Source organism: Zonotrichia albicollis, chromosome 25 (genome assembly GCF_047830755.1).
Source record: "Zonotrichia albicollis isolate bZonAlb1 chromosome 25, bZonAlb1.hap1, whole genome shotgun sequence".
In the NCBI taxonomy this organism is placed as follows: Eukaryota; Metazoa; Chordata; class Aves; order Passeriformes; family Passerellidae; genus Zonotrichia; species Zonotrichia albicollis.
In genome coordinates this window covers 5,655,511-5,679,327 of record NC_133843.1, presented here as the reverse complement: position 1 = coordinate 5,679,327, position 23,817 = coordinate 5,655,511, and the positions used below count along the sequence as shown (strand labels likewise).

The window sequence follows — 23,817 nt, the reverse complement described above, 5'->3', positions numbered from 1 at the left end:
GGATTTTTCTTTAGTTAATGTTGCCCATTCCTGCAGGACTGGACACACAGGCAGCTCTGGGGAAGCCATATGATCCTCTGGATCTGTGCCACTGCTGGGGCTAATTATCCAAATGAGCCAAAGCCTCTCTGGCTACAGTGTTTCCCTGACAACACGCTGGCTTCTGGAGGATGGCACTTGGGTGAGAGGAGTTTCTTCCTTCTGTGTGCTCTCAAACAACATTTAGGACACAAAAGATTGAAGACAATTATTTTTAACCAGTTCCACATTAGCAAATTCCAATTAATTGCCTTAGCAACACACTTAAAATGTTCCACTGGAGGAAGAGAAGTTCCTCCCCTCCTATTTCTGCTGCCTGCTGGTCTCCCTGCCAAAAATATTCCAACTAAAACAAGAAAGGAGAGGAAAAAATAAATGATGGCAAATAGTGAGGGAGGAAATGTCCATGAACTGACCTTGTTTGGAGGCAGGGGGTGCAGTGCTGCTGGAGGGGTGGGAGCTCTCCAGGGCTGCCAACGCCGTGGGAACGGGCTCGGGGACCTGGCTGGGCACCTGCTGGGGGACAGGGACAGCACCGTGAGCCTGGGAACAACAAACAGGCAGCAAAGGCAAGGGGCAGGGGAGACAGGGGGGAGGGAGAGCAGAAAGCAAAGGTGGGGAGAATAAAGAGAAAAAATAGAGAAAAGGTACACAGGTCAATAATAAATCCAAAAAGTTCATAGGAAAGGGAGGGAAAGGCAGCAGGAAAAGGGGAAGGAGATGCTCCCTGTAAGAACAGCAAGGAAGGGACAGCACAGCTCTGGTATCAATGCACAGCACTGGTGTCAATGCACAGCACTGGGATCAATGCTGGGCTGGTACCAATGCACAGCTCTGGTATCAATGCACAGCACTGGTGTCAATGCACAGCTCTGGTATCAATGCTGGGCTGGCATCAATGCACAGCTCTGGCATCAATGCACAGCACTGGCATCAATGCACAGCTCTGGCATCAATGCACAGCTCTGGCATCAATGCACAGCTCTGGTGTCAATGCACAGCACTGGCATCAATGCACAGCTCTGGCATCAATGCTGGGCTGGCATCAATGCACAGCTCTGGTATCAATGCACAGCACTGGCGTCAATGCACAGCTCTGGTGTCAATGCACAGCACTGGTATCAATGCACAGCTCTGGTATCAATGCACAGCACTGGCATCAATGCACAGCACTGGTACCAATGCACAGCACTGGTATCAATGCATAGCACTGGTATCAATGCACAGCTCTGGTGTCAATGCACAGCTCTGGCATCAATGCACAGCACTGGTACCAATGCACAGCACTGGCATCAATGCACAGCACTGGCATCAATGCTGTGCTGGCATCAATGCACAGCACTGGCATCAATGCACAGCACTGGCATCAGTGCTGGGCTGGTATCAATGCTGGGCTGGTATCAATGCACAGCTCTGGTACCAATGCACAGCACTGGCATCAATGCACAGCTCTGGTATCAATGCACAGCACTGGTACCAATGTGCTTTGCCCTCCCAACACCTCTCCAGGAGCTCCCCCATGCAGGACACACACCAGGAATCCTGCACCCCTCTGTGACTTCAGTTCACCTTTGGGATTTGACTCCTTTCTCCACTGCTCCATTATTTCAACCCCCTGAGAGATTCAGATCTATTGATTTATTCTGTGTATTTATCAGAGCTGATGTGTGCAGGGTGGGATGAACAGTGCACAGATGTGTCTGCACACACAGCACTCCTGATCCCAGGGGGAAATCATCCCAGCCTGGCAGTGCTTGGATGGAAAACATCCCCAGCACCCCCTATGAGCAGCCTGGGGATGGGACCTGCAGGGCAAGAGGGAATAAAACCAGCTGGGCAGAAACCTGAGGGAGAGCAGGAGGAGCAGATTCCCCAAGAACATGGACTGGGATTTCTGCATGGAAGAACAAATCCAAAAAGCCTGCAAAGAACTGAAGGAGCCCCAGCCTGTGGCAGACACATATTTCAGGGGTCTCCCACCAAACTCTCACTTGTGTCCCAGAAAGTTTGCTAAAATCCTTTGTATTTAGTCTCAGAATTTAAGAAGACCAAGTAAGTGCCCCAGACTCAAAGGGGAGGCAGCTGCTGGAGTGACCACAGACAGGTCACAAATTCCCCTTCAATACACATTGGGGACCAGGCACAGAAGGAAATGGGGCTAAATTTCAATTTCCAATCCCAAGTGGAAAGTCAGGCAGCTTCCTGCAGCTGTCTGCTCTCACCCAGCTCCACATCCATGAACTTCTCTGAGCAGCTACAGGAAAAGAACTTTTTAATCACCCCTGATTGCAGACAGGCTCTGAGAAATCCATGCAAAACTTATTTCCCTATAAAAGGAAATGCTCTGGCAACTTGCTTCTCTTTCTGGGACCCTGTTTTTAACTTCCATCTCCAGCTTTTTGCCTATTGCACCTGAACAGTGCAGGATAAAGAGGGAAAAAGAGGGAATTCTCTTTATTTTTCCCTATTTCAGGAAGACCAGGAAAAAGCACATCTGGAAAAGTAAGAATGAAGATTTAAGTGGGGGTGAAGGGTTGAAATTTTCTTTGGGATTGCTCCTCTTTCAGGAATGAGCCTGACAGATTGACTGGAGAATGAATGAAGGAAGAACTGCAGCCCAGCCTGCAGCCAAAGGGAAGAAGCCAAAGAAAACTCAGCTTTACAAATGAGCAGGTTTCAAGAACATTTTCCCCTCACCTTCAGTGATCAGAACTTTCCTTTTATAAGAAAATTTATGGATTAAATCAGTGTGGAGAAAGGAAACTGTGATAAGAACCAACCTAAGCAGAGCAGTGAAGAACAAACCTGTGAGGCCAGAAACTTCTTGGGTCAGGAAAGGTATTTCCTGAAGAAATGTGGAAAACATTTCTTTTGTAGGAATGATATTACAAATTAATAAATAGTCCTTATGCATTGAGCCTTGCAGCTGCAAAATGGAGCATTTAGAGAGTTTTTATGCAAAAAATCCCACTGAAAATTGCTCCCCTGATTTATGATGCTCTGGGTTATTTTACCCCTGGACACTGAGCAAACACAACTCTGACAAACTCACTGAGGCTTGGAAGAGTTTGGCCAGGAAAATAAGAGCAGACTTTAAAAAGTGATCTGTGGAAGCCAATGCTGAGGCAATACCAAAATCAGATTCTGGCCCTGGGTTTTCTTTCTCTACCCAGCAAAAACCAGAGTAAAAACAGTGTCTGGCTAGAAATAGATAAATCATATCTCCATGTACTCCTGCTTCTCTTGCAGGAGCTTTAAAGCTCTTCACTTGCTCAAAGGCAATTAAAATACACTGCAGAGGCACTGGGAAACTCCACCTAAAGCACTTTTTGGTCAGTGCTGCTGAGTAAAAGGTGCAGGAATGGCTCAAACCATGCAGCTCATCCTGGCAATGCTCATCTTCTGCACAATTCCAGTAACTTCTGATGTTTAGCACAGTTCCAACAATTTTTTGATGTTCAGCACTTAATCTACTGAGAGAAGAGGGTGCTTTGGGCTTGTGTTAGCTAAGTTTTGGTTTATTTGAGTCTGTTAATAGAGTAATTAAAATCTAAATTAGATTTAGATTTTAAAAATCTAAATCTAACTTAGTTTTAAGAAAAACTAAAAAGAAAAAATGAAAATTTGTAAACTATTAGTATTACAAAAGGGTTTCTTTTCCAAATGCAGAATTTGGGACAGGGAGTGGTCTCCAGCACTTCCTGAGGATGTTTCTTCCTTTGTGTTTGTGCCATTTAAATAACGAGATAGCAGATTCAGAGAAAGAGGTTTTATTAGAATTTGCTATCATTCTAAAAATCTCATTGGGCTGGGAGTGACTTTGATGCTGCCCTGAGGCTGCACATTCACATTTTGAGTGCTCAAGCAGTGAAATCTCCACGAGCACTCTGGTGAGCAGTTTGGCCCAGGGGTGAGCAGGGTTTGGGGTGAGCAGGATTTGGGATGAGCAGGATTTGGGGTGAGCAGGATTTGATCCAGGGGGTGAGCAGGGTTTGGGGTGAGCAGGGTTTGGGATGAGCAGGATTTGGGGTGAGCAGGATTTGATCCAGGGGGTGAGCAGGGTTTGGGGTGAGCAGGGTTTGGGATGAGCAGGGTTTGGGGTGAGCAGGATTTGATCCAGGGGGTGAGCAGGGTTTGGGGTGAGCAGGGTTTGGGTTCAGGGGTGAGCAGAGTTTGGGGTGAGCAGGGTTTGGGGTGAGCAGGGCTTTTTCCAGGGGGTCAGTAGGATTTGGAGTGAGCAGGATTTGGTCCAGGGGAGTGAACAGGATTTGGGGTGAGCAAGGTTTGGGGTGAGCAGGATTTGGGTTCAGCAGGATTTGGTCCAGGGGGTCAGCAGGGTTTGGGTTCAGTGGAGTTTGGGGTGAGGAGGATTTGGAGTGAGCAGGGTTTGGTTTAGGGGGTCAGCAGAGTTTGGGGTGAGCAGGATTTGGTCCAGGGGAGTGAGCAGGATTTGGGGTGAGCAAGGTTTGGGTTCAGCAGGGTTTGGTCCAGAGGGTCAGCAGGGTTTGGGGTGAGCAGGGTTTGGGTTCAGCGGAGTTTGGGATGAGCAGGGTTTGGGGGTGAGCAGGGTTTGGTCCAGGGGAGTGAGCAGGGTTTGGAGTGAGCAGTGTTTGGTTCAGGGGGTGAGCAGAGTTTGGTCCAGGGGGTCAGCAGGGTTTGGGGTGAGCAGGGTTTGGTTCAGGGGGTCAGCAGGGTTTGGGGTGAGCAGGGTTTTGTCCAGGGGGTGGAACAAACAGCAGCAGCTCTGCTCCCCCTGCATTGTCCCAGGAGCTGCCCCAAGTCAGGAGCATCTCCGAAGTTATGGCTGAATATTGAGAATTTACTGACTGCAGCCTGTTCAAAACAGTCCCACCCCCACTAGTGCAATTCCTGTGCAGTTATTAAGGCACTATTTAATTTCACCCAAGATATTAAATGTGCTCCCAAGACTTGATTTAGAGAAGCTGTTGGGACAATAATGTTGAATTTCCTGGCTTAAGTGGGCTTAAATTTTCAGTTATGTTACACTAATGAACTTATTCTGGTGAGCCCAATTTCAGAGCTCTTCTGTGATTACCAAAAGTGGTTCTAAGCACCTCATCAAAAGGAAGGCTGGATATTAAACAATGGAATATTTGCATACCTTGGAGGAGATGATTGGACATCACTGCTGTGCTCTGCATCTAAATTACAGCTGATCACAATTCAGGCCTAGTAACCTCCTCTTGAAATACATTTATTTCCTTCTGTTTGACTTAATTGTAGTGCCTTAAAATAGATTTCAGAATGTAAGAATGATCAGGTAAGTGCCTGGATTCACTGCCCTGTGCAGGGATACCATGGGAAATCCTGGCTGGTTCCAGCTCTTCCCACTTCCAAGAGGGAAGGATGGGTGGGAAGAAGAAATGGGGAGATGATCTCACCAAGGTTCCCAGGTTTGGCATCTCTGATGGAAAGGAGTTTACCTGGAGCCTGCTGCTCGTCCTGGGTGGGACCAGAGGAGAAAACCAGTGACAAAGCACAAGGTGGTGCCTTCAGGGACACAAGGATTGGCTCAGCTGGGAAAGATGAAACCCTGCTGGTCCCAGGGAGGGATCTCCAGGGACTCTTTCTCACTTCCCCTCAGTTACATCTCCCTGCAATCCCCAGATCTCACTCCAGCACAGTGCTCCCAGACAGGGCTGTGCTCCTGCACACGACTGGCAGCAGAAAATCCACTCCCACACAGAGAGGAAAGGAAGGTTTGAGCTCAGGAAAAGCTGTTTCACCTTAAAACCTGCCAAAACCTGGTGACATCGACCAGGGAAGAAGGTGGAAGAAGAAGAAATCACATCCCAGCACCAGCTCTGCTCCACAGCCCAGCCTTCAGCTGGAGAACCTTCCTGACCTCTAACCAGGGACTTACAGGGGTCAGACTCAAAGGTTTATGGCAAGAAGGGGTTTAAGACCTAGAGAAAATGATTTGGACTATTTATAATTTTTCTCTCACCAGCAAAATGGATTGTTAAGTTTAACCACCCAGAGAACATTTGTGTGATAACTTATTACAGTTCTGTGAGAACATTCCTGAGCTCCAGATCTTCTGGTGACTCTAAAACAGCTGCACAGAGGCAGAAAGAAAAGTGAAGCAACTGAAGGTCTGTGATCAATCCCTGTGTGACGTGGACTTTCCTCAGCTGCACAAGACTTAACAGAGACATCTCCTTTCCCACATTTTGGCTCCTCTTTAACACTGAAAATCTACTGCTGATAGAAAACCAGGGAGGGGAAAGTCCAGCAGCACTGGGGCTCCACATCAACAAACTCTGGACTGCTAAGAGTGATCCAACGTGGGAAAACACCATGGCTGAAGAATATTGCTATTTGGGAGCATGCAGGTCTCTGGGATGGTCAGAGGTGAGGCTGCAGGTGGGAGGGAGAGGTCCCAGGGAGAGCAGAGCCCGTCCTTACCTGAGGTGGAGTCGGGGTGGAGGTGGGTCTGACAATGGGGGGCGTGGGGTTCCTGCTGCCCCCTCCAGACATGATTTCTTCTGTTATGTCTTTGCCCCCCTGGTTTGGATCCCGGATTCGGATCTGCAGGATTGAAAGAATTGCATGAACAACAAAGGAATAATTCTCACAAGTGTTCTGTAACTGCTGTCCTGGTGTACACCAAAATCTCCCACCACAGCCAGCAGGAGATGCTCTGGGGTGAGCTGGTGCTCAGCAGCAGCACTGGGATGTGCCTTGTTTCCATGGCTTGGAATGCAGGGCATGTCATCCCTTCATCAACACCTAATTTAATCAAAATCTAATTGAATCATCAACCACACCAAATTCAGTCTAAATAAGTGCACCCTGTAATGCAAAATACAGGGGGAACGTGAGTTTCCTGCAGCTGAGAACGAGTGGGAGACAGTTCAGGTACAAGCTAAGCTGGTCCAGTAGTGGAAAGGGCAGGAATGGAGAAAAGGATATTTTTTACCCTGCAGGAAACTCCTTGACCTTGCCAGACCACTTCTGGAAAAGGGGAAAAGCAAATCAGTCCCAAGTTGCACCAAAACAGAGGGAATCAAACAAAAATATTGAGTGGAGGAAAGGGAAACTGAAAGAACAAACTCAAGTCCTTAGAACTCTGCAGCATTTAGGAAAAAAAGTGGGATTTTTGAGTCTCTTCACAGCACCAAAATGGGAAGAAAAAAATATTTTCCAAAATAAACCACTCCAGAACACTCAGTGAATCCTCAACTGACACTTGAGCCAATCCATGTCCCTGAGCAGGGGGAAGAGCCAGCATGTCTGGGATAATGTGAAACAGCTTTTCATCTCCAGCAGAATCAGAAAACCCTAAAGACAGAGCTCTGTGTATCTGCCCACCTTCTCCACAGCTCTTGGCTGAACTTGAGATTAATTCCATGCAGAAATCCAAGCAAACCAAGAGACACCATCACCCCTCCCAGGGCAGGGGAAACCTCCCTGTAATAAATTGTGCCATGGCAGGGTGGGAATGGTCCTGCAGGTCCTTCCAAGCCCTTCTGGGATTTTGGGCTATAAAATCTGCAGAAGGGCTTTGTGACTTGCCACACTCAGTTTGGTGAATGGTGGCTTCACTCTGTGAACACACAAACACACACTGTACTCAGGGTGTTCAGTCTGGGCTTCTCTTATTTTTGATAAAACAAGGATAAATGAAATATTTTAGCAAAAAAATTGTTTTTGCTAAAATATTTCATCAACTACAGCAACAAAGACCTGAGAGTTGGCCCTTTCCTCCACCTGACACAGAGTCAATGGCATTAAAAACAAGATTTCCCTTCCTGCAAGGGAAATTTGTAGTACTCAAATACTCAACTCGTGGTGGATGTGGGCATGTGCACATTAATGCATTTAACTTTTCTCATTTTTTCAGTTGCAACACCAATTACCAAACTGAAACAGCACATTCAGAAAGAAGCATCTTGGGCATTTAAAATGCCTTTTCTGCCTCAAAGAACTCAGCTTGGCTGGCAGGGAACTGCTTAATCCCAGCTGAGCGTGTCTGATCAGCTCTGCATTTCAATGGCATCGGGGATGTGGGCATGTCGTGTTTGGGATGCTGAAAAGAGACTCCTGGGGACTGAGGAGGTGACAAAAACGCTGCTGAGAGCAGCCACCAACAAGGCCTTTCCTGCAGGCACAGCTCACACATTGTTCAGCTCTTCCGGTCTCCCAAACCAAGCATCGCCCCAGATCACCACCAAAACTCCAGAGATGCAAATATTCTGCATTTTGAGACATGTCTAAGTCCTTTCATTCTTTTCTACCCCCAGGAAACTGTTCTTTTAATGTTTCCAAAACACTCTCACACAAACACTGCTCTAATCTCCTCTTCAGTCCTTTACAAACGATTCATTCACAAGTTCAAGCCCACATCATCTTTTCCTGGTTCAACCTCACCTTCACCCCACACACCTTCACTGTTCCCCACTTGTAGGTGGGTTTAAATTCCATTCATCTGCCTCTCTCAAATTCCTCCCTTGAACTAGAAAGAGAGGGAATGTGCTCTCCCATCCCATATCCACTTTGATAATGTGGTCAGGCTCTTTTAAGCCTGCAAATACATCCACAACCTCCTGGTTTTCCACCTTTTTCAAGGTGTAATATTCAATAATTTCTGATTTTTTACTTTGAACCAATTCTTAACATTCTCCCAAACTGCTGAGTTCACTCATTCCCACCTGGCTTTTTGGGAGCACAGGTGAGGATTCCAGGCTTGGGCAGATCATGCTGCTTTTGTTCAAGTTTTTTTGTTCAAAACTTTTGTTCAAGTTTTCTTTTGTTCAAAAAAACAGCAAAATTATTTTTCTTTTCGAATGGCTGAGATGTCCCAAACTCAGAGTGAACAGCGCCCATAGAAAAATGGAAACCAGCACTGTGCAATGTTTAATTACACTTCATCTCTTTGGGAATGACAAATTGGTTTGGGGTGGGAGAGACCTTAAAGCTCATCTTGGAGCATGGGCAGGGACACCTCCCACTGTGCCAGGCTGCTCCCAGCCCTGCCAGCCTGGCTTTGGGCACTGCCAGGGATCCAGGGCAGCCCCAGCTGTGCCAGGGCCTCCAGTGAAGATAAAGAACATTTTTCATGTCCTTGCAGCTCCCCCCAGGACAGGGTCCCCCACTCACCGTTTTCTTCTCTCTCTTGGCAGGCGGCGGCTGCTGCTGCTGCGTAGGCACAATGATGGGTGCAGACTGGTACACGGGCTGGCTGGGGTAGAAGGGTGTTCCTGGGGCACCAAGGACACAAACCAGAGGGACAAGGTCAGCTCAGGACACACAGCCAATGCCACAGGTGCAGCTGGGCACAGCTTCCAGCATCCCAGCTCCACAGCCACTGAGCAGAAGCTGATGCTCCATCAAGACCAGAGATTCAGGCACCATTTCTTATTTGATTTCCATGACCCCAAATTGGCCATGTGCATCACTGGGTTTTGGGATGGCAAACTTAAATTCATTTTGCTTGGTTTTTCTTGCCAGACCATGATGCAAAAGGTACAAGGGTTGATCTTTGCTGTTTATAGCTTAGTTTTCATTATTATTTCATCTTTCCCTCTATGGTGCCAATGGTGTCTTTTCTATTGCCTATACTGGGAGCAGTAAATGCTTTAGTTGGGTGTGTTATTCTGAGCTGTGTCTGACAGGCTGTGGACACCACAGAGGCACTGCAAGAGCATCCCTGGGCTCCTCTGCCTGACAAACAGGAAGGTTTTCTGCTGGATTTGCTGCTGGTTTATCAGGGTTTTCTGCCTTTGTAGAGAAATTCTGTCGAACCAATACAAACAATTTGTGAGGTCAACTGCAACCTATTTGGAAGCACAACCAGAAAATTTAATTATGAGCAACGTTCCTCTCATGCTGCAACACACAAAAAGCACAGCCACAGTGATGAGTGCAGAATTACACCACTGGTCACATTCCTATAGCCAGTGTGGCTCATTATGGTTTTCTCAGTGGAATGAGAGTGGCTCAATGAATAACCAAGTGCTTTAAGACCTCACCAGAGCTCAGGGTGGCAGAGCAGAGCTGCCTCCTGCCCATGGATCAGGTGCCAGGGGAATGTGTAAGGTGCTGCTGGGTGTTCTCCCTTCCAGGCATGGATGCTGGATGAACTGAGGGCTTGCACTTGCCTCTGCCACAATCTGATCTATTCTTCAGCTGAACTAACCTCTAACTGGGTATGAAAATCTGGATTGTGCCTGTAACCCAACCAGGAGGTCGCTGGATTTCAGGCAAAGGGTGAAATCCAAGAAAGCAAATGAAACCAGCCCAGCACAGCCTGATTTTCAATTCCAAGGATGCATTCCTGCTGCTGAGAGCTGGAAAGCCCAGCTCAGAGCAGGCTCCCTGTCTGCATTCTGCATCCTCAGAGAGGGAACTCTTCTTGTGCAAGAGTTGGCATCAAAGAGCTCAAAGTGACACTCCTGGCTGGGCTGAATCCCCCAAGAAATGGCTCACTTTGAATGCCAGGGTCAGCAGAGCCACTTCAGATCTGGCCTCAAAGTCTCTGTCTGCATCTCTGCAGGCTGGGAATCAAAAATTACTGCCCAGAGCAGCTGTGGCTGCCCCTGGATCCCTGGCAGTGCCCAAGGCCAGGCTGGGCAGGGCTGGGAGCACCCTGGGACAGTGGAAACTGTCCCTGCCATGGCAGGGGTGGCACTGGATGGGATTTCAGGTCCTTCCAAGCCAAACCATCCTGGGATTTGGTGATTCTGTGAACCCTGCTGATGAGCAGGTGTCCAAGCAGAGCCTGGCCAAGGTGAGGGAACAGGAGGAGCCTGGGATCCTGCAAGGTGTGAATTCCCCTCACTGGCAGCCTCCTAGAAACCAAATCCAACCACATCACCTGCAGTGTGATCCCTGCTGGAGAGGCAGCTCCAGCAGAACTCAGGGAATGACTCTCCCTTTATGAAAAGTATTTTTAAAACCTAAATCCTGAAAAGAATAACTTCTGGGAAGAAACAGCTTCTGTGACAAGTCAAGTGCATTTGCCAGTGCCACACTCTCTGCTCTGCTCCCTGCCTTTGATCCCTTCCAGTTCTTCAGCACCCAAATTTTTTCTCTCTCTTACCCACTGATCACTTCAAGGTCTTTCCCTGTTTTGTACAGAAACTCCCTGACACCAGAGAATGATAAACTGCAAAACTGAGTTATAAAATTGCACTGTCCATCTTCACAAGTTTTGCCTTCCTCTGTCTGTATTTTCCCTCATCACCTTCTTTAGGTGTTGCCAGCTGCAATGATTTTCATGTCCAGCAGCCACACTGGCTGCAAGTCCTGTGGCTGATGGAAAAGGCACTGCCAGCAGCATTATCCATGCCTGGAGTGCAGATTTAGCTCTCCCCAAACCTGGCAGCACCTGAGCATTCCCAGTCCCAAACACAGCAAGGGAGTGACAGCAGGGAAAGGTGGGGAAGTGCAGGGAAATCCCTGGTGAAACCTTCCCTGCCTGGAAAACTCTGCAGGACAGAGAGCTCTGCCTTCACCCACTGCTGCTCCACAGCTGCAGCAACCTAAAGCTGCGGCTGAAGGATTTCAAGATTTTCTGCAAAAACCCAGGTGCTTCCAGGAGAGGAAAGGAGCTGGAAATGAACCTTGTCCTAATTACAGGAGTGAAGACAGATAAATGGCACCAAGCAAGCAGGAAGTAAGAAAGCAGACCTGTAACAGCACAAAAAATGAGGAATACTGGGCAATTTCCTCATCTAGTGGATCAGATTTGAAGAAGCCTTACAATATTTGTTCTATTTTCTCTAGGATCAACCACCAGGAAGTAGCTGCCCTGTAATTACCCTCTCTCCTATTCTGAAATTGCATTACCAGGTTCAAGGGCTTCATGGCAACCTTTCAATAATTCCCATTACTTCCACACAGATCAGATAAATAAGAGAAGGAAAAGAGGAAAAATAAGAGACCTTTCTGAATGATGCTACTGGGGTTTTCTCTCCCTCCAAAGGGATTTCTGTGTGTGAAGAGCAAACTGCAATTCTGCCAAGGGAGCAGGGCTGTTACTGGGCAGCCTGAAGGGAATCAGTCACTCCAAGGCTCCAAAATTCCAACAGAGAATTCCCATGGGAGCCTGAGAATATCTCTGCCCCCACCAGGCTGCAGAATGGGAGTGGGCAGGGAGCAGTGAGTGAACAAATGCATGAAAAGGCCAAGTTTTGGCCTCTGCAGGAGTTACAGACTGGACTAAATTATCTTGGCAGCATCAATCCAGGGAAAAGCCCACATGGCTGGTTCTTATCCCCGAGCACACACCCAAAAAGAAGCACTGGGCTAAGAACTGTTAACTGCAGTTTACTGGCAATGCCAGGCATGGCACAGTGAACACCAGCAGTGCCAAATGTACCCACAATACCTGAACAAATAATAATGATTGAGCAGGGACCAAGAACCAGCCCCAGTGCTGGCCACAGGTGATCCTGGGCAGCTGCAGCTTCTCCTGACACACTCACACAAACACCACTCTGGGATTTTTCAGGAGTGAATAATCAGAGCTGTGACACCACCAAATTTAGCAGCTATTTGAAGTTCAAACAAATGCTAATCCAGCTTGTTATTCTAAATCTTCAGCTTGACAACAGAAAAACACAGCAAGAACAGACTGTAAGCAGTCTCCAAGCAGAACTCACCGTAGGCATTGGGGAATTCTCCAGGACCTGGGCCTGGGTAGAAGGGTCCTGGTCCTGGTGGCTGCACAGGATATTGCTGTGGTGGCCCGACGTAGGGAGGGCCACTGTGACGATACTGGGGGGACAGAAACAGCCATCAGTCACTGCACAGGGACAGAAACAGCCATCAGTCACTGCACAGGGACAGAGACAGCCATCAGTCACTGCACAGGGATTGGGGGGACAGAGACAGCCATCAGTCACTGCACAGGGACAGAAACAGCCATCAGTCACTGCACAGGGACAGGGACAGCCATCAGTCACTGCACAGGGATTGGGGGGACAGAAACAGCCATCAGTCACTGCACAGGGACAGAGACAGCCATCAGTCACTGCACAGGGACAGAGACAGCCATCAGTCACTGCACAGGGACAGAAACAGCCATCAGTCACTGCACAGGGATTGGGGGGACAGAAACAGCCATCAGTCACTGTACAGGGACAGAGACAGCCATCAGTCACTGCACAGGGATTGGGGGGACAGAAAGAGCCATCAGTCACTGCACAGGGACAGAGACAGCCATCAGTCACTGCACAGGGACAGAGACAGCCATCAGTCACTGCACAGGGACAGAGACAGCCATCAGTCACTGCACAGGGAATGGGGGTACAGAGACAGCCATCAGTCACTGCACAAGGAGTGGGGGGACAGAAACAGCCATCAGTCACTGCACAGGGACAGAGACAGCCATCAGTCACTGCACAGGGACAGGGACAGCCATCAGTCACTGCACAGGGACAGAGACAGCCATCAGTCACTGCACAGGGACTGGGGGGACAGAGACAGCCATCAGTCACTGCACAGGGACTGGGGGGACAGAGACAGCCATCAGTCACTGCACAGGATCAGAAACAGCCATCAGTCACTGCACAGGGACAGGGACAGCCATCAGTCACTGCACAGGGAATGGGGGGACAGAAACAGCCATCAGTCACTGCACAGGGACAGAGACAGCCATCAGTCACTGCACAGGGACAGAGACAGCCATCAGTCACTGCACAGGGGCTGGGGGGACAGAAACAGCCATCAGTCACTGCACAGGGACAGAAACAGCCATCAGTCACTGCACAGGGACAGAGACAGCCATCAGTCACTGCACAGGATCAGAGACAGCCATCAGTCACTGCACAGGGACTGGGGCAAGCTGTAACTGAGCCCCCCTGACCAACAGGCATCTGGTTAATGACAGCTTTGGGCAGCACAGAATTATGAATTGTTAAGGTTGGAAAAGATCTTTAAGATCACTGAGTGCAACCATCAACCAGCAGCACCAAGGCCACCACTGAGCATGTCCCCATGTCCCCAGGGATGGGGACTCCAGCACTGCCCCAAACATCCTCTGCCAGTGCCTGACCACCCTTTCCATGAAGGAATTTTCCCTAATATCCACCTAAACATCGCCAAATGTTAGTGCCAAAAGTAAGGTAAAGCCAAGGCAGGGAGGACACAGGAGCTGAGGTAGAACAGAGCCCCTGCCCTGATTGCAACACTGTTATGAGTTCCTGCTCAAGGTTCTGGAGTGCCTGTGGATCTATTAAGTCAAATCAGATATTTTTAAAGCACTAAATATTTAGTCCAATATTTCAATGTCCAATATTGGACTAGATTTAGTCTGATGTCCAAGACACTGGTTTCTTCTGTGTTTGAGGGAGGCCTGAAAGAGGTGAGTGGTTCCCACTGCCTCCATGCAGAAAAAAAATACTTGATATAGAGAAAGGACAGAGGCTGAACCACAGAATCCTGCAATCACTAAGGCTGGAAAAGCCCCCTACAATCATCAAGTTCAGCTGTTCCCCTAAACCTTGTCCCCACATCCACACGTTTCTTCAACACCTCCAGGGATGCTGGCTCCACCTGGGCAGCCTCTGCAATGCCCCATTATGAAAGAACCTTTCTCAATAACTCACCTAGAGCTGCCCTGGCACATGATATTCAACCACCAGCCTGATTTCACAGACACATCCCACACCCTCCTGAGACAACCCCATGGATCAAACACTGCTGTGCAGCTCCTCAGGGGCCTGGTGCTGGATTTACCTGTGGGATACAGTACTGGGGGCCCTGAGGCATGGGGTAGGGCATTGGCAGGTGGTTCACCATCATGATGTGCTGGTTGGTTTGGTACACGGCAGTCGGGGTCTGCGCTCCGGGACGGATGGAGGGGTTGCTGTTCTGGATGGTGGCTCTTGGAGGCTGGATCTGAGGCCTCTGAAAAAACTAGGAGAGGGAAGGGAGAGAGGAGAGAAAACAAAGAATTGGTCAGACTTCCTGGGATATAACTGGAAATATCCTGACAATATTAGAGTTATGGTGTTAGTTTCCAGGGGTTGCCACACTTGCAGAAAACTGCAGGACAGTCCTTGTTTCTCTGTGAACAGCAGGGCCATCTCTGGCTTTCTATTTTACAAGGTACAAACAGGCAAGAAACTTTACAAACTAAGAATTATTAGTTTGTATGCCCTGAATTTTACAGCTGAACCTTCAGAGCCAACTTTAAAAAAATGAACTTGTCTCGTTTTCTTTTTATAAGGTGGGCTGGCTGCTAAAAACCCACCTTTATAAATGGCCCAGGGAAATAAAACATCAAGGCAACTGTTCCAATTTATCTCCAGAAGAGCTAAAAATCCTGAATTTCACAGAGGAACCTCGTGCCTGTCCTTCACATCCAGGTCACCTGTCCTGCCCTGTTTTCCAAAGGGTGGCAACCAGGGTGGTCCCAAAGCCTGGCACCACACTGGCATAAGGTGCTGCCCTGGCAGATGGGCCAGGCCCAGCCAAGCAAGCCCTGGCAGAGACCCATGCCCACCCTCCTGTGCTGGGAGCAGGCCTGGGATGGGCACTGAGCTGGCTCTGCCCCCAGTATGGGCACTGGGCTGGCTCTGCCCCAGGATGGGCACTGGGCTGGTTCTGCCCCAGGATGGGCACTGGGCTGGCTCTGCCCCAGGATGGGCACTGGGCTGGCTCTGCCCCCAGTATGGGCACTGGGCTGGCTCTGCCCCAGGATGGGCACTGGGCTGGCTCTGGCTCTGCCCCAGGATGGGCACTGGGTTGGCTCTGGGATGGGCACTGGGCTGCAGCCCTAGCTCTGCCCCCCAGGATGGGCACTGGGCTGGCTCTGCCCCCCAGGATGGGCACTGGGATGGGCACTGGGCTGGCTCTGCCCCCATAATGGGCACTGGGATGGGCACTGGGCTGGCTCTGGCTCTGCCCCACGATGGGCACTGGGCTGGCTCTGGCTCTGGGATGGGCACTGGGCTGCGGCCCTAGCTCTGCCCCCCAGGATGGGCTCTGGGATAGGCACTGGGCTGGCTCTGCCCCCAGGATGGGCACTGGGATGGGCACTGCTGGCCCTGGCTCTGGGCTCCCAGGATGGGCACTGGGATGGGCACTGCTGGCCCAGCAGGTGAGGGGAGCACTGCACACCGAGGCATTCACTGACAGAGAGTGACCAGGTGGGAGACACTGATGCCATGCAGAACCAGGAGTTGGAGTTACCTGTATAGGTCTGAATCCTCCCTTCAATAACGAAGCAAGAAAGCAGCAGGAAACAGAAAGAAAGCCAATGGAACAGCTTACAGATCAACAGGAAGGAATAGGATCCACATGCACCCTAAATGCACACAGCTGCAGGCAGATTCTGCCCTGCTCTCACTCAGCCCTTCACAAACAGCCAGGAAAAGACCCTGAGTGGCACCATGGACTCTGCTGCCAGAACTCTCCTAGGAAAGCTTCACATCCAAGTATAAAATATATATATATTAAAAAAAAAAAAAAAAAAACCAAACAAAAAACCCAATCAAACCATGATTTACTGCATGAAATGTGACATTACAGAAAGATTTTGTGTTTACTCTGTTCCTAAAACATCAAATATTTCTCCTTCTGATCTCTTTCAGTGGTACAGAGAGCAGACAGAGCAGAAACCCCAGCTCCAATCATGGATTTCTCTCCTTTTCTGCACCAAGACTGGGAGGGGAAGAAATGCCACATATTGAACTGTTCAGTAAAAAGTAATTATAATAATTAGGCCAGCACACATCCCACTGAATCCTGCTGGCTGCTGTGCAGTGATGTGCTACAGGCACTAACTGTGCCAGGAGGAGTGAGAAAAGAAGAGAGGGGAATGAAGGGATGAGCTGGGATCATCCACCCCAGGTTTGGGAAGGAAGGGGTGATGTCTCTGTCCTCAACATGACAACGAGCTTAAAATGGCCATTCTGCAGCTGCTGAAGCCTTCATGGCACCTGAGCTGTTCCCCACAGCAAACAATCTCTCTGGGGAAGCCCTGGGTGACCCTTTCAGATAAGCAGACATTGTTAGGGTGAGCACATTATTTATGCCCAGCCCTGTCAGCCTGGATAAGGAGCTGTCCCCAGCAGGCTGGAAGGGTGACCTGAACCAGGAGGACAGAACTGTTTGGGGAGGAAAGTTTGGAAGTGAGGGTGGAGAAAGCAAATGAGAAGAACAAGAGCCCACCATGGTCCTGCTGTGATAAATCCTGTGTGTGAGATGTGGGGGAGATGCAGGAATGTGCCATGAACCAAGTCAGGCGCTGAATTTATGGTGAGAATCACCAGAGTTTGTGATTTTTTGATATCCAAAGACACCAAAAAGTGTGAATGTCGAAGAAAGGGGACGAGGACAGCAGTTGGTTCATCACAGGCCTTTCAGGTCCAGTTCGGTCCCGGTCCCTCAGGTCCTTCTGGTCCCGTTTATTAAAGAAAGTATCAAACACTTATACAGCAAATAATAAACTTATGAACATTCTGTAAGCCAAGCAATCTATTGGTTAAACTATAGCATTAACTCATCTTCATTCCTTAGAGGTTACATCTCTCTTTTCTCATGTCTTTTTCACTGTTATTATACCACAGCTAGGCCCAAGGACACTGCTATCTGTGCAGGTGCAGGACTTGGAATTAGCCATGGTTTTGTATTTGTCCAGTCCTTAGCAGCTAAATTCCCAACATGTGAAAGTCTTTCTTTTTTTACTGTGATTCACTGAGTAATGGTCATTTTTAAGCTGCAAGCATGTTGCAGATATGTCTCACTGAGGGAGGGTTGGAAAAACTGAATAAGCCCCACACAGGTGTGTTTATGCAGAGTGAGACCTCTCTCTATCAACAGCAGCTCCATCCACAGGGCAGTGCAGGGAAACCCCAGTGCCAGAGATGGGCAGGCTGCACCCATGGAATGTGCTCCTGCACCCACAGAGGCTGCAGGGAGCACCCAGGGGACCCTCCCAGCACCGGGAGCCCCCTGGGCAAGGGCAGCTGCTCCCTGAGGCTCTCCAGGGACAGAGCCTGGGGCTCCTCCCCTGCAAACCTCCTGCTACCCCCCTGCCATCTTCCCTTCAGTCACTGCTCTCACACCCCAACCCTGCCAAATCCTTTCATTTACCATCATCTTCTTCATTTTCTTCCCCAATCACTCCATGCCCAGAGTAATAAAATCAATGATCAATGTACCACCAAGGAAAAGCAGAGCTCCAGTGTCTCAGAAATCTTTTATGAAAAATCCTTTCCTTAGGATTTTTCCTCCTGAGAAGCTGGGAGGCCTCAGGAACAAAATGTGAACATTGATTATCTGCTGCTGTGGAATGCAACAGGTGCATCTGGGATTGGTCTCGTGTGGTTGGTTGTAATTAATGGCCAATCACAGTCAGCTGGCTTGTACTCTCTGAGCCACAAGCTTTTGTTATCATTCTTCCTTTTTCTATTCTTAGCCAGCCTTCTGATTAAATCCTTTCTTTTATTCTTTTAGTATAGTTTTAATATAATATATATAATAAAATAATAAATCAGCCTTCTAAAACACGGAGTCAGATCCTTCTCTTCCCTCATCCTCAGAGCCCTGTGAACACGGTCACAATCCAGGGGAGCCGCAGCCCCCTCTGATCTCCCAGCTCTGCTTTTCATGGCTTTGCCACGAGCTCTGTATTTCCAGGCCATGGCTCCCAGTGCCAGGAGTGCTCCCTTGGACCCCAAATCTGCACCAAAATAGAAATTTGGGCTAAGAGCCTGACAACAAACCTATGCTAAGCTCAGCCTGGCAAACAGGGCGATTGATCTATTTTTTTCCTATTTTTGGATGTTGTGATGGGTCCATGGAGCCTGGGGGGAGGTTTGGAGAATGGAAGCAAAAAAGAAAGTTCAAGTTGTCACCCAAGCTCTGCCCTTCACTCAAGCTTCTCATGCCCCTGTTATTGATTTTTAGTTTTCTGGTGCCACCAGGCCCCAGCCTTTGGTGGGATAACCTGAGGCTGGCCTGGGGCAGGGAGGAGGTGCCTGCATGGACAGTGCAGCAGGAACTGAGGAGCTGCAGCCCTGAGATGTGAGGATCAGAGAATTGTGGAATTGTTTAGCTTGGAAAAACCCTCTAAGATCATTGAGTCCATCTCTAACCCACCTTCCTCAGACATGCACACATTGTTTGAACACTTCCAGTGATGCTGACTCCACCTCTTCCAGTGCCTGAGCACCTTCTCCATTAAGAGATTTTCCCAATATCCCAAAGCTCCCTTGGTGCAGCTTGAGGCCATTTCCCCTTGTGCTGTGCCTCCTCCAGCAGCAGGAGCTGCAGCACAAACCCCCAGGTCCTGCTCCCCCAGCTCTGCTGGCTGGCTCAAGGCAAAGCTTGTTTTGCTTCCTTTCCCTCTGACTCCCTCTGTTTTATTATTTACTAAATCATAAAATGAAGGGAAAAAGCCCCTTCTGGTATTGAGATGTGGCAGCTCCTTCACACACTCAGGGATGCAGACAGGGAAGTGACTGCAGCAGTTTCCCATCACTTTCTGACTTGAAATCCCCAAAAAAGCTACAAAATGGTCAGCTGGGTCAGTCAGGGAGTGAATTCCCAACCTCTCCAAGTCCCAAATCTTTTCCACAGCAGCATCCAGCCAAGCCCATTCTCCTGCACCAGCTACACCCAGAGAACTCAAGCAAGCTAAAACTGGAATAAACTCCACCAGCAACCTCAAGTGAGAGCTGAGCCATGAGCAGCAAACCCATCTCAAACACAGCTCAAGTCAAAAGGAAACAACCACATTTCAATTTGGATTTCTGATTTCTGTTTCTAATCACACCAGCCTCTTCTGAGCACCCATTTCTAAAGTAAAATCCACACTCCCCAAGCCACTTCATAAGTGAAGGGGCTTTAGGCAGATTCAAATGTAAGAAAAATTTGCATTTTGGAGCTCAGGTTAGAAGAAAACTGCTGTTCTCAAGTGTGCTTTGTGAGGATCAGAAGCAACAAAGTGACTCCACAGCCTCACTCAGAAAGAAAAACCAGAGAAAACTCTGTGCAGGGAGTGGGAAATGGAGCAGCAATTCCAGCAGGAATAGCTCCATGTGCCACAGCACTTGGGGAAAAAGCACAAGCTGACAGTGTATTCCAAAATCCTGCCCAAAACACTTTGAGGGGCTGTTTTCTGTCTCCTATAAAGTGAGGGTTTCCTGCAGATTCTCAGTGTGTGATCTCAGAATCAGGGATTTCTGATGCACACTTAACTTCCAGTCAGAACTGCTGCAATGATTTCATTTCCCTTCAGCCACTATTGGTAACACCCCCAATCTTTGCTGTTCTCTCTCTCACAGAGGGGTCACATTTCCCTCAGCATTAACTGGCTCCAACTCCCACTGCCACTGTCCAAATCCAGGCATTTCCATCCAGGAAAAACCCAGCTCCTAAAGCTGGCAGTCAACTTCAGGTGCTTAAATCATGCTCATTTGAGGACCTTAAAGATCTAATAATTACAGGCAGTTACACTGAAGAACAATCCATTATTTGCCTGAAGGAGACCCAGAATCAATACAAGGCACAAGTTAATAAAAGCTGGGATGGACACAGGGAATTGCAAACCCCACAGTGCTGCTGCTGCCTTCAAAGGGAAGGTGGAGTTGCTGCAGTAAATATTAGCCCTGCTGAGGCCAATTTACTTATTTAGCATTTTCTAGCTTATGAATCTCAGTCTCAAAGCTCTCAGCTTGTGTTACACAGTTTAACCAAGTTTAAAAACTCTCCTGTGAGGATAATTATTTCTGTTGGTCTCGAGCACCCTGTGAGTGCTGGGTTTAGGATGAAATTCTCCCACAGCTGTGACTCTCCTGCACATGGCAGGGGTCAAAATCCCTGCCTGCACCCCCAATCCACACCATGGGTGTTTTGGGTTAAAGGAAACAAACAGCTCATCCACAGCCCAGGTGTCTCTGTGCCTGTCCTGGTGCAGCACATGACAGATGCAACTGGGAATAAAGCCTGGAATATTTTTCTAATGGTGACAGCTTCTCACAGATCATTATAAGCAGATTCAAATGTAACAGAGACAAAAATCTAACTGTGATAAAATCAGGAAAACACTTGGGATTTACAGGCACAGCAAGGGCAGAGCCATAACTGGGTCCAAAGGAAAGTTTTGGATCCCATTCTGACAGACTGGTGGCCAAGTCCCACCAGTAAAGCTCCAGTAATGGGAATTCATGGGAATCTTTCCTCCAAGGCTGTGCTGCCTCAAGACTCATGGGCCAAAACCTGCTTAAAGAAAGCTCAGTAAATTTTAGGAGAGCATGAAATGGCTCCCAGTGAACCCATCCCTTAGGAATGACCCATGAAGGAACTGAGGAGCTGCAGAGCAGGAATGCACTTTGCATTGTGCAGTGCAAACACTGACCAAAAGCATCTAAACAAGATCCTGATGCCCCCATCGTTGCCCAGGCTGCCCCTGCAAACATTCCTGTCACAGAAATCACTGTCCCAAAGGTCCCATGCCACCTCTGCCTGTGAGCCCACAGCTGCAATGGCCCATTCTACTCCTTACACTCCTTTTGCTGCCCTGCTCTGGAAGGTTCCAGCTCCCCTGCTGCCCCCTGAGCTGGGAGGAACAAGGATCATGGGGATTTTGGGGCTGTGCCCACCCAACACTTACCCCACACTGCTCATCCCAGCGTTCAACTGCTCAGGAACACGACTGCAGTGAGAACACAATAATTCCCTGGAACAAACCTTCCATGCCTCAAGCCCCTGTCCTGACACCGCAGGATTAATGGGATTTTCTTTTTTCTATTAACTTTGTCCCTGTGCAGAAGTGTGCCTCCCTTGTGGAAGCAACCTCTTGTCTCTTCCAAGCCAAAAGAGCTCTGGGAGAGCTTCCCTGCCTTGTCCTGCCTCTCCTCCTCCTTCCCACCAGCAATGCCACCTCTGCTCCCTCAAAACCTACAAGAAGCATCAAAATCAGTTCCCAAGGATAAGTGTTTTGGGAAAGAGGAGTGTAGGAGCTGAAGAAAAGACAATTCCAGACACCCTGACTAGGACAGCCAGGCCTGTGCATCGGTCCTGGCACTGGAGAAGTCCCAGCTCTGCCACCCCTGAGTTCCACAAGCCACAGCCATTCCTAGATCTCCTTCTGAATAATGAGGTGGCTCCTCACAAAGTCCAAGTGGTGCAACAGGAACACTAAAAGTTTCCCACAGGCCTGGCTTTTGTGGGCTAAGTGAAAAGGACACTGAGCAATGCCATGGTGACAGATAACCAGGTGTATCACACAACAAAGGGAAGTTGTTTGCTTTGCTCCAAGGTGACATCTTCAGGAAACTGAAACCACTGACTCGTGTGGGGAACACTCAGAACACGTTTTTAGTGATGTGAGAAGGCAAGGGAAGCCCACACACCGCTGGCAATGGCTCCCAGAGGTTCTCCTGCCCTGGGCTGTGGGTGGTTGGTGGCAGCGGTGACCCAGGGGACATCAGTGTCACTCAGGGTGCAGGTGGCTGTTAGCAGGGTTAGGCACGTGCCAGGAGCTGCTGCAGGGCTGCTTCCTCCTCTGAGTTAGTGAGTGAGACACCTCCACCCCCACCCCCCAGGCAATTAGTGCAGGGTGATAACAAGGGGCAGGTACTGTACCTGGTGATGGGCAGGTCGAGGCCCCGCTGCAAACTGAGGGAAGGCGGGAGAAACAAACACAAAAGGAAAGGCACAAAGAGTCAGAAACACCACAACGAACCAAAATGTCACACTCTATGCAAAAATAAACCCACAGAAAATAAAAGAACAACGACACAGTCAAAAGCTTTGCTGCAGGACAGCGACACACAGGGGCTGAGGTGTCACGATGGACAGTGCTGGGGGCACTGTGCTGGCAGCTGGACAAACAGCCAAAGCTGCCCCGCATCCTAAAGGCACTCAGGGATGCTGGCACTCCTTATCCTGCCCGGGAGGAACACACCAAACCAAAAACCAACTGAGAACCAGCAGCAGTGGAGATTCTGAACCGGCTGAGGTGGAGAGCAATGGTCAGAGCAGCTGGGCTGGAGCAGAGGATGGAGCCCCATGGCTGGGAGGAGCGAGGGAGGGACAGGGACATCCCTGCACAGGGACATTGCTGCATGGGGACATCCTGACAGGGACATCCTGACCAGGGACACCTCTACACAGGGACATCCCTGCAAAAGGACAAATCTGCAAAGGGACATCCCTGCAGAGGGACAAATCCGCACGGGGACATCCCTGCATGGGGACATCCCTGCATGGGGACAAATCTGCACAGGGACATCACTGCATAGGGACATCCCTGCACAGAGATACCTCTACATAGGGACATCTCTGCACAGGGACATCCCTGCAAAGGGACACCCCTGCAAAGAGACACCCCTGCACGGGGACATCTCTGCACAGGGACATCCCTGCAAAGGGACATCCCACGATAGAGACACCCCTGCATGGGGACATCCCTGCACAGGGACCTCCTGACCAGGGACATCCCTGCAAAGGGACAAATCTGCACAGGGACATCGCTGCATGGGGACATCTCTGCACAGGGACATCCCGACCAGGGATATCCCTGCACAGGGACAAATCTGCACAGGGACATCGCTGCACAGAGATACCTCTACATAGGGACATCCCTGCACAGGGAGAAATGTGCAAAGGGACATGCCAGGTAGAGACACTCCAGCATGGGGACATCCCAGCACGGGGACCTCTGCACAGGGACAAATCTGCAGAGGGATATCCTGCATCTCTGCACAGGGACATCCCTGCACAGGGACACCTCTGCACAGGGACATCCCTGACCAGGGACATCCCTGCACGGGGACCTCTGCACAGGGACAAATC

At 49.3% G+C, this 23,817-nt stretch overlaps 1 protein-coding gene across 17 annotated transcripts in view; it reads right to left on the bottom strand.

Moving 5' to 3' along the window:
- The window catches only part of EIF4G3 (eukaryotic translation initiation factor 4 gamma 3), a 149,718-nt gene that overhangs the window by 49,781 nt on the left and 76,120 nt on the right, over nucleotides 1-23,817 (bottom strand). For 6 of the 17 annotated variants that reach the window (XM_074558360.1, XM_074558361.1, XM_074558371.1 and 3 more), the window contains 7 exons: nucleotides 22,606-22,638; nucleotides 16,204-16,224; nucleotides 14,746-14,925; nucleotides 12,669-12,783; nucleotides 9,163-9,263; nucleotides 6,469-6,591; nucleotides 456-582 (listed from right to left, as the gene is read on the bottom strand). In XM_074558360.1, coding sequence (XP_074414461.1) covers nucleotides 456-582; nucleotides 6,469-6,591; nucleotides 9,163-9,263; nucleotides 12,669-12,783; nucleotides 14,746-14,925; nucleotides 16,204-16,224; nucleotides 22,606-22,638 — 700 coding nt within the window. The remainder of the gene's footprint in view (nucleotides 1-455; nucleotides 583-6,468; nucleotides 6,592-9,162; nucleotides 9,264-12,668; nucleotides 12,784-14,745; nucleotides 14,926-16,203; nucleotides 16,225-22,605; nucleotides 22,639-23,817) is intronic. The other 11 variants (XM_074558362.1, XM_074558370.1, XM_074558376.1 and 8 more) reach the window with 8 other exon arrangements.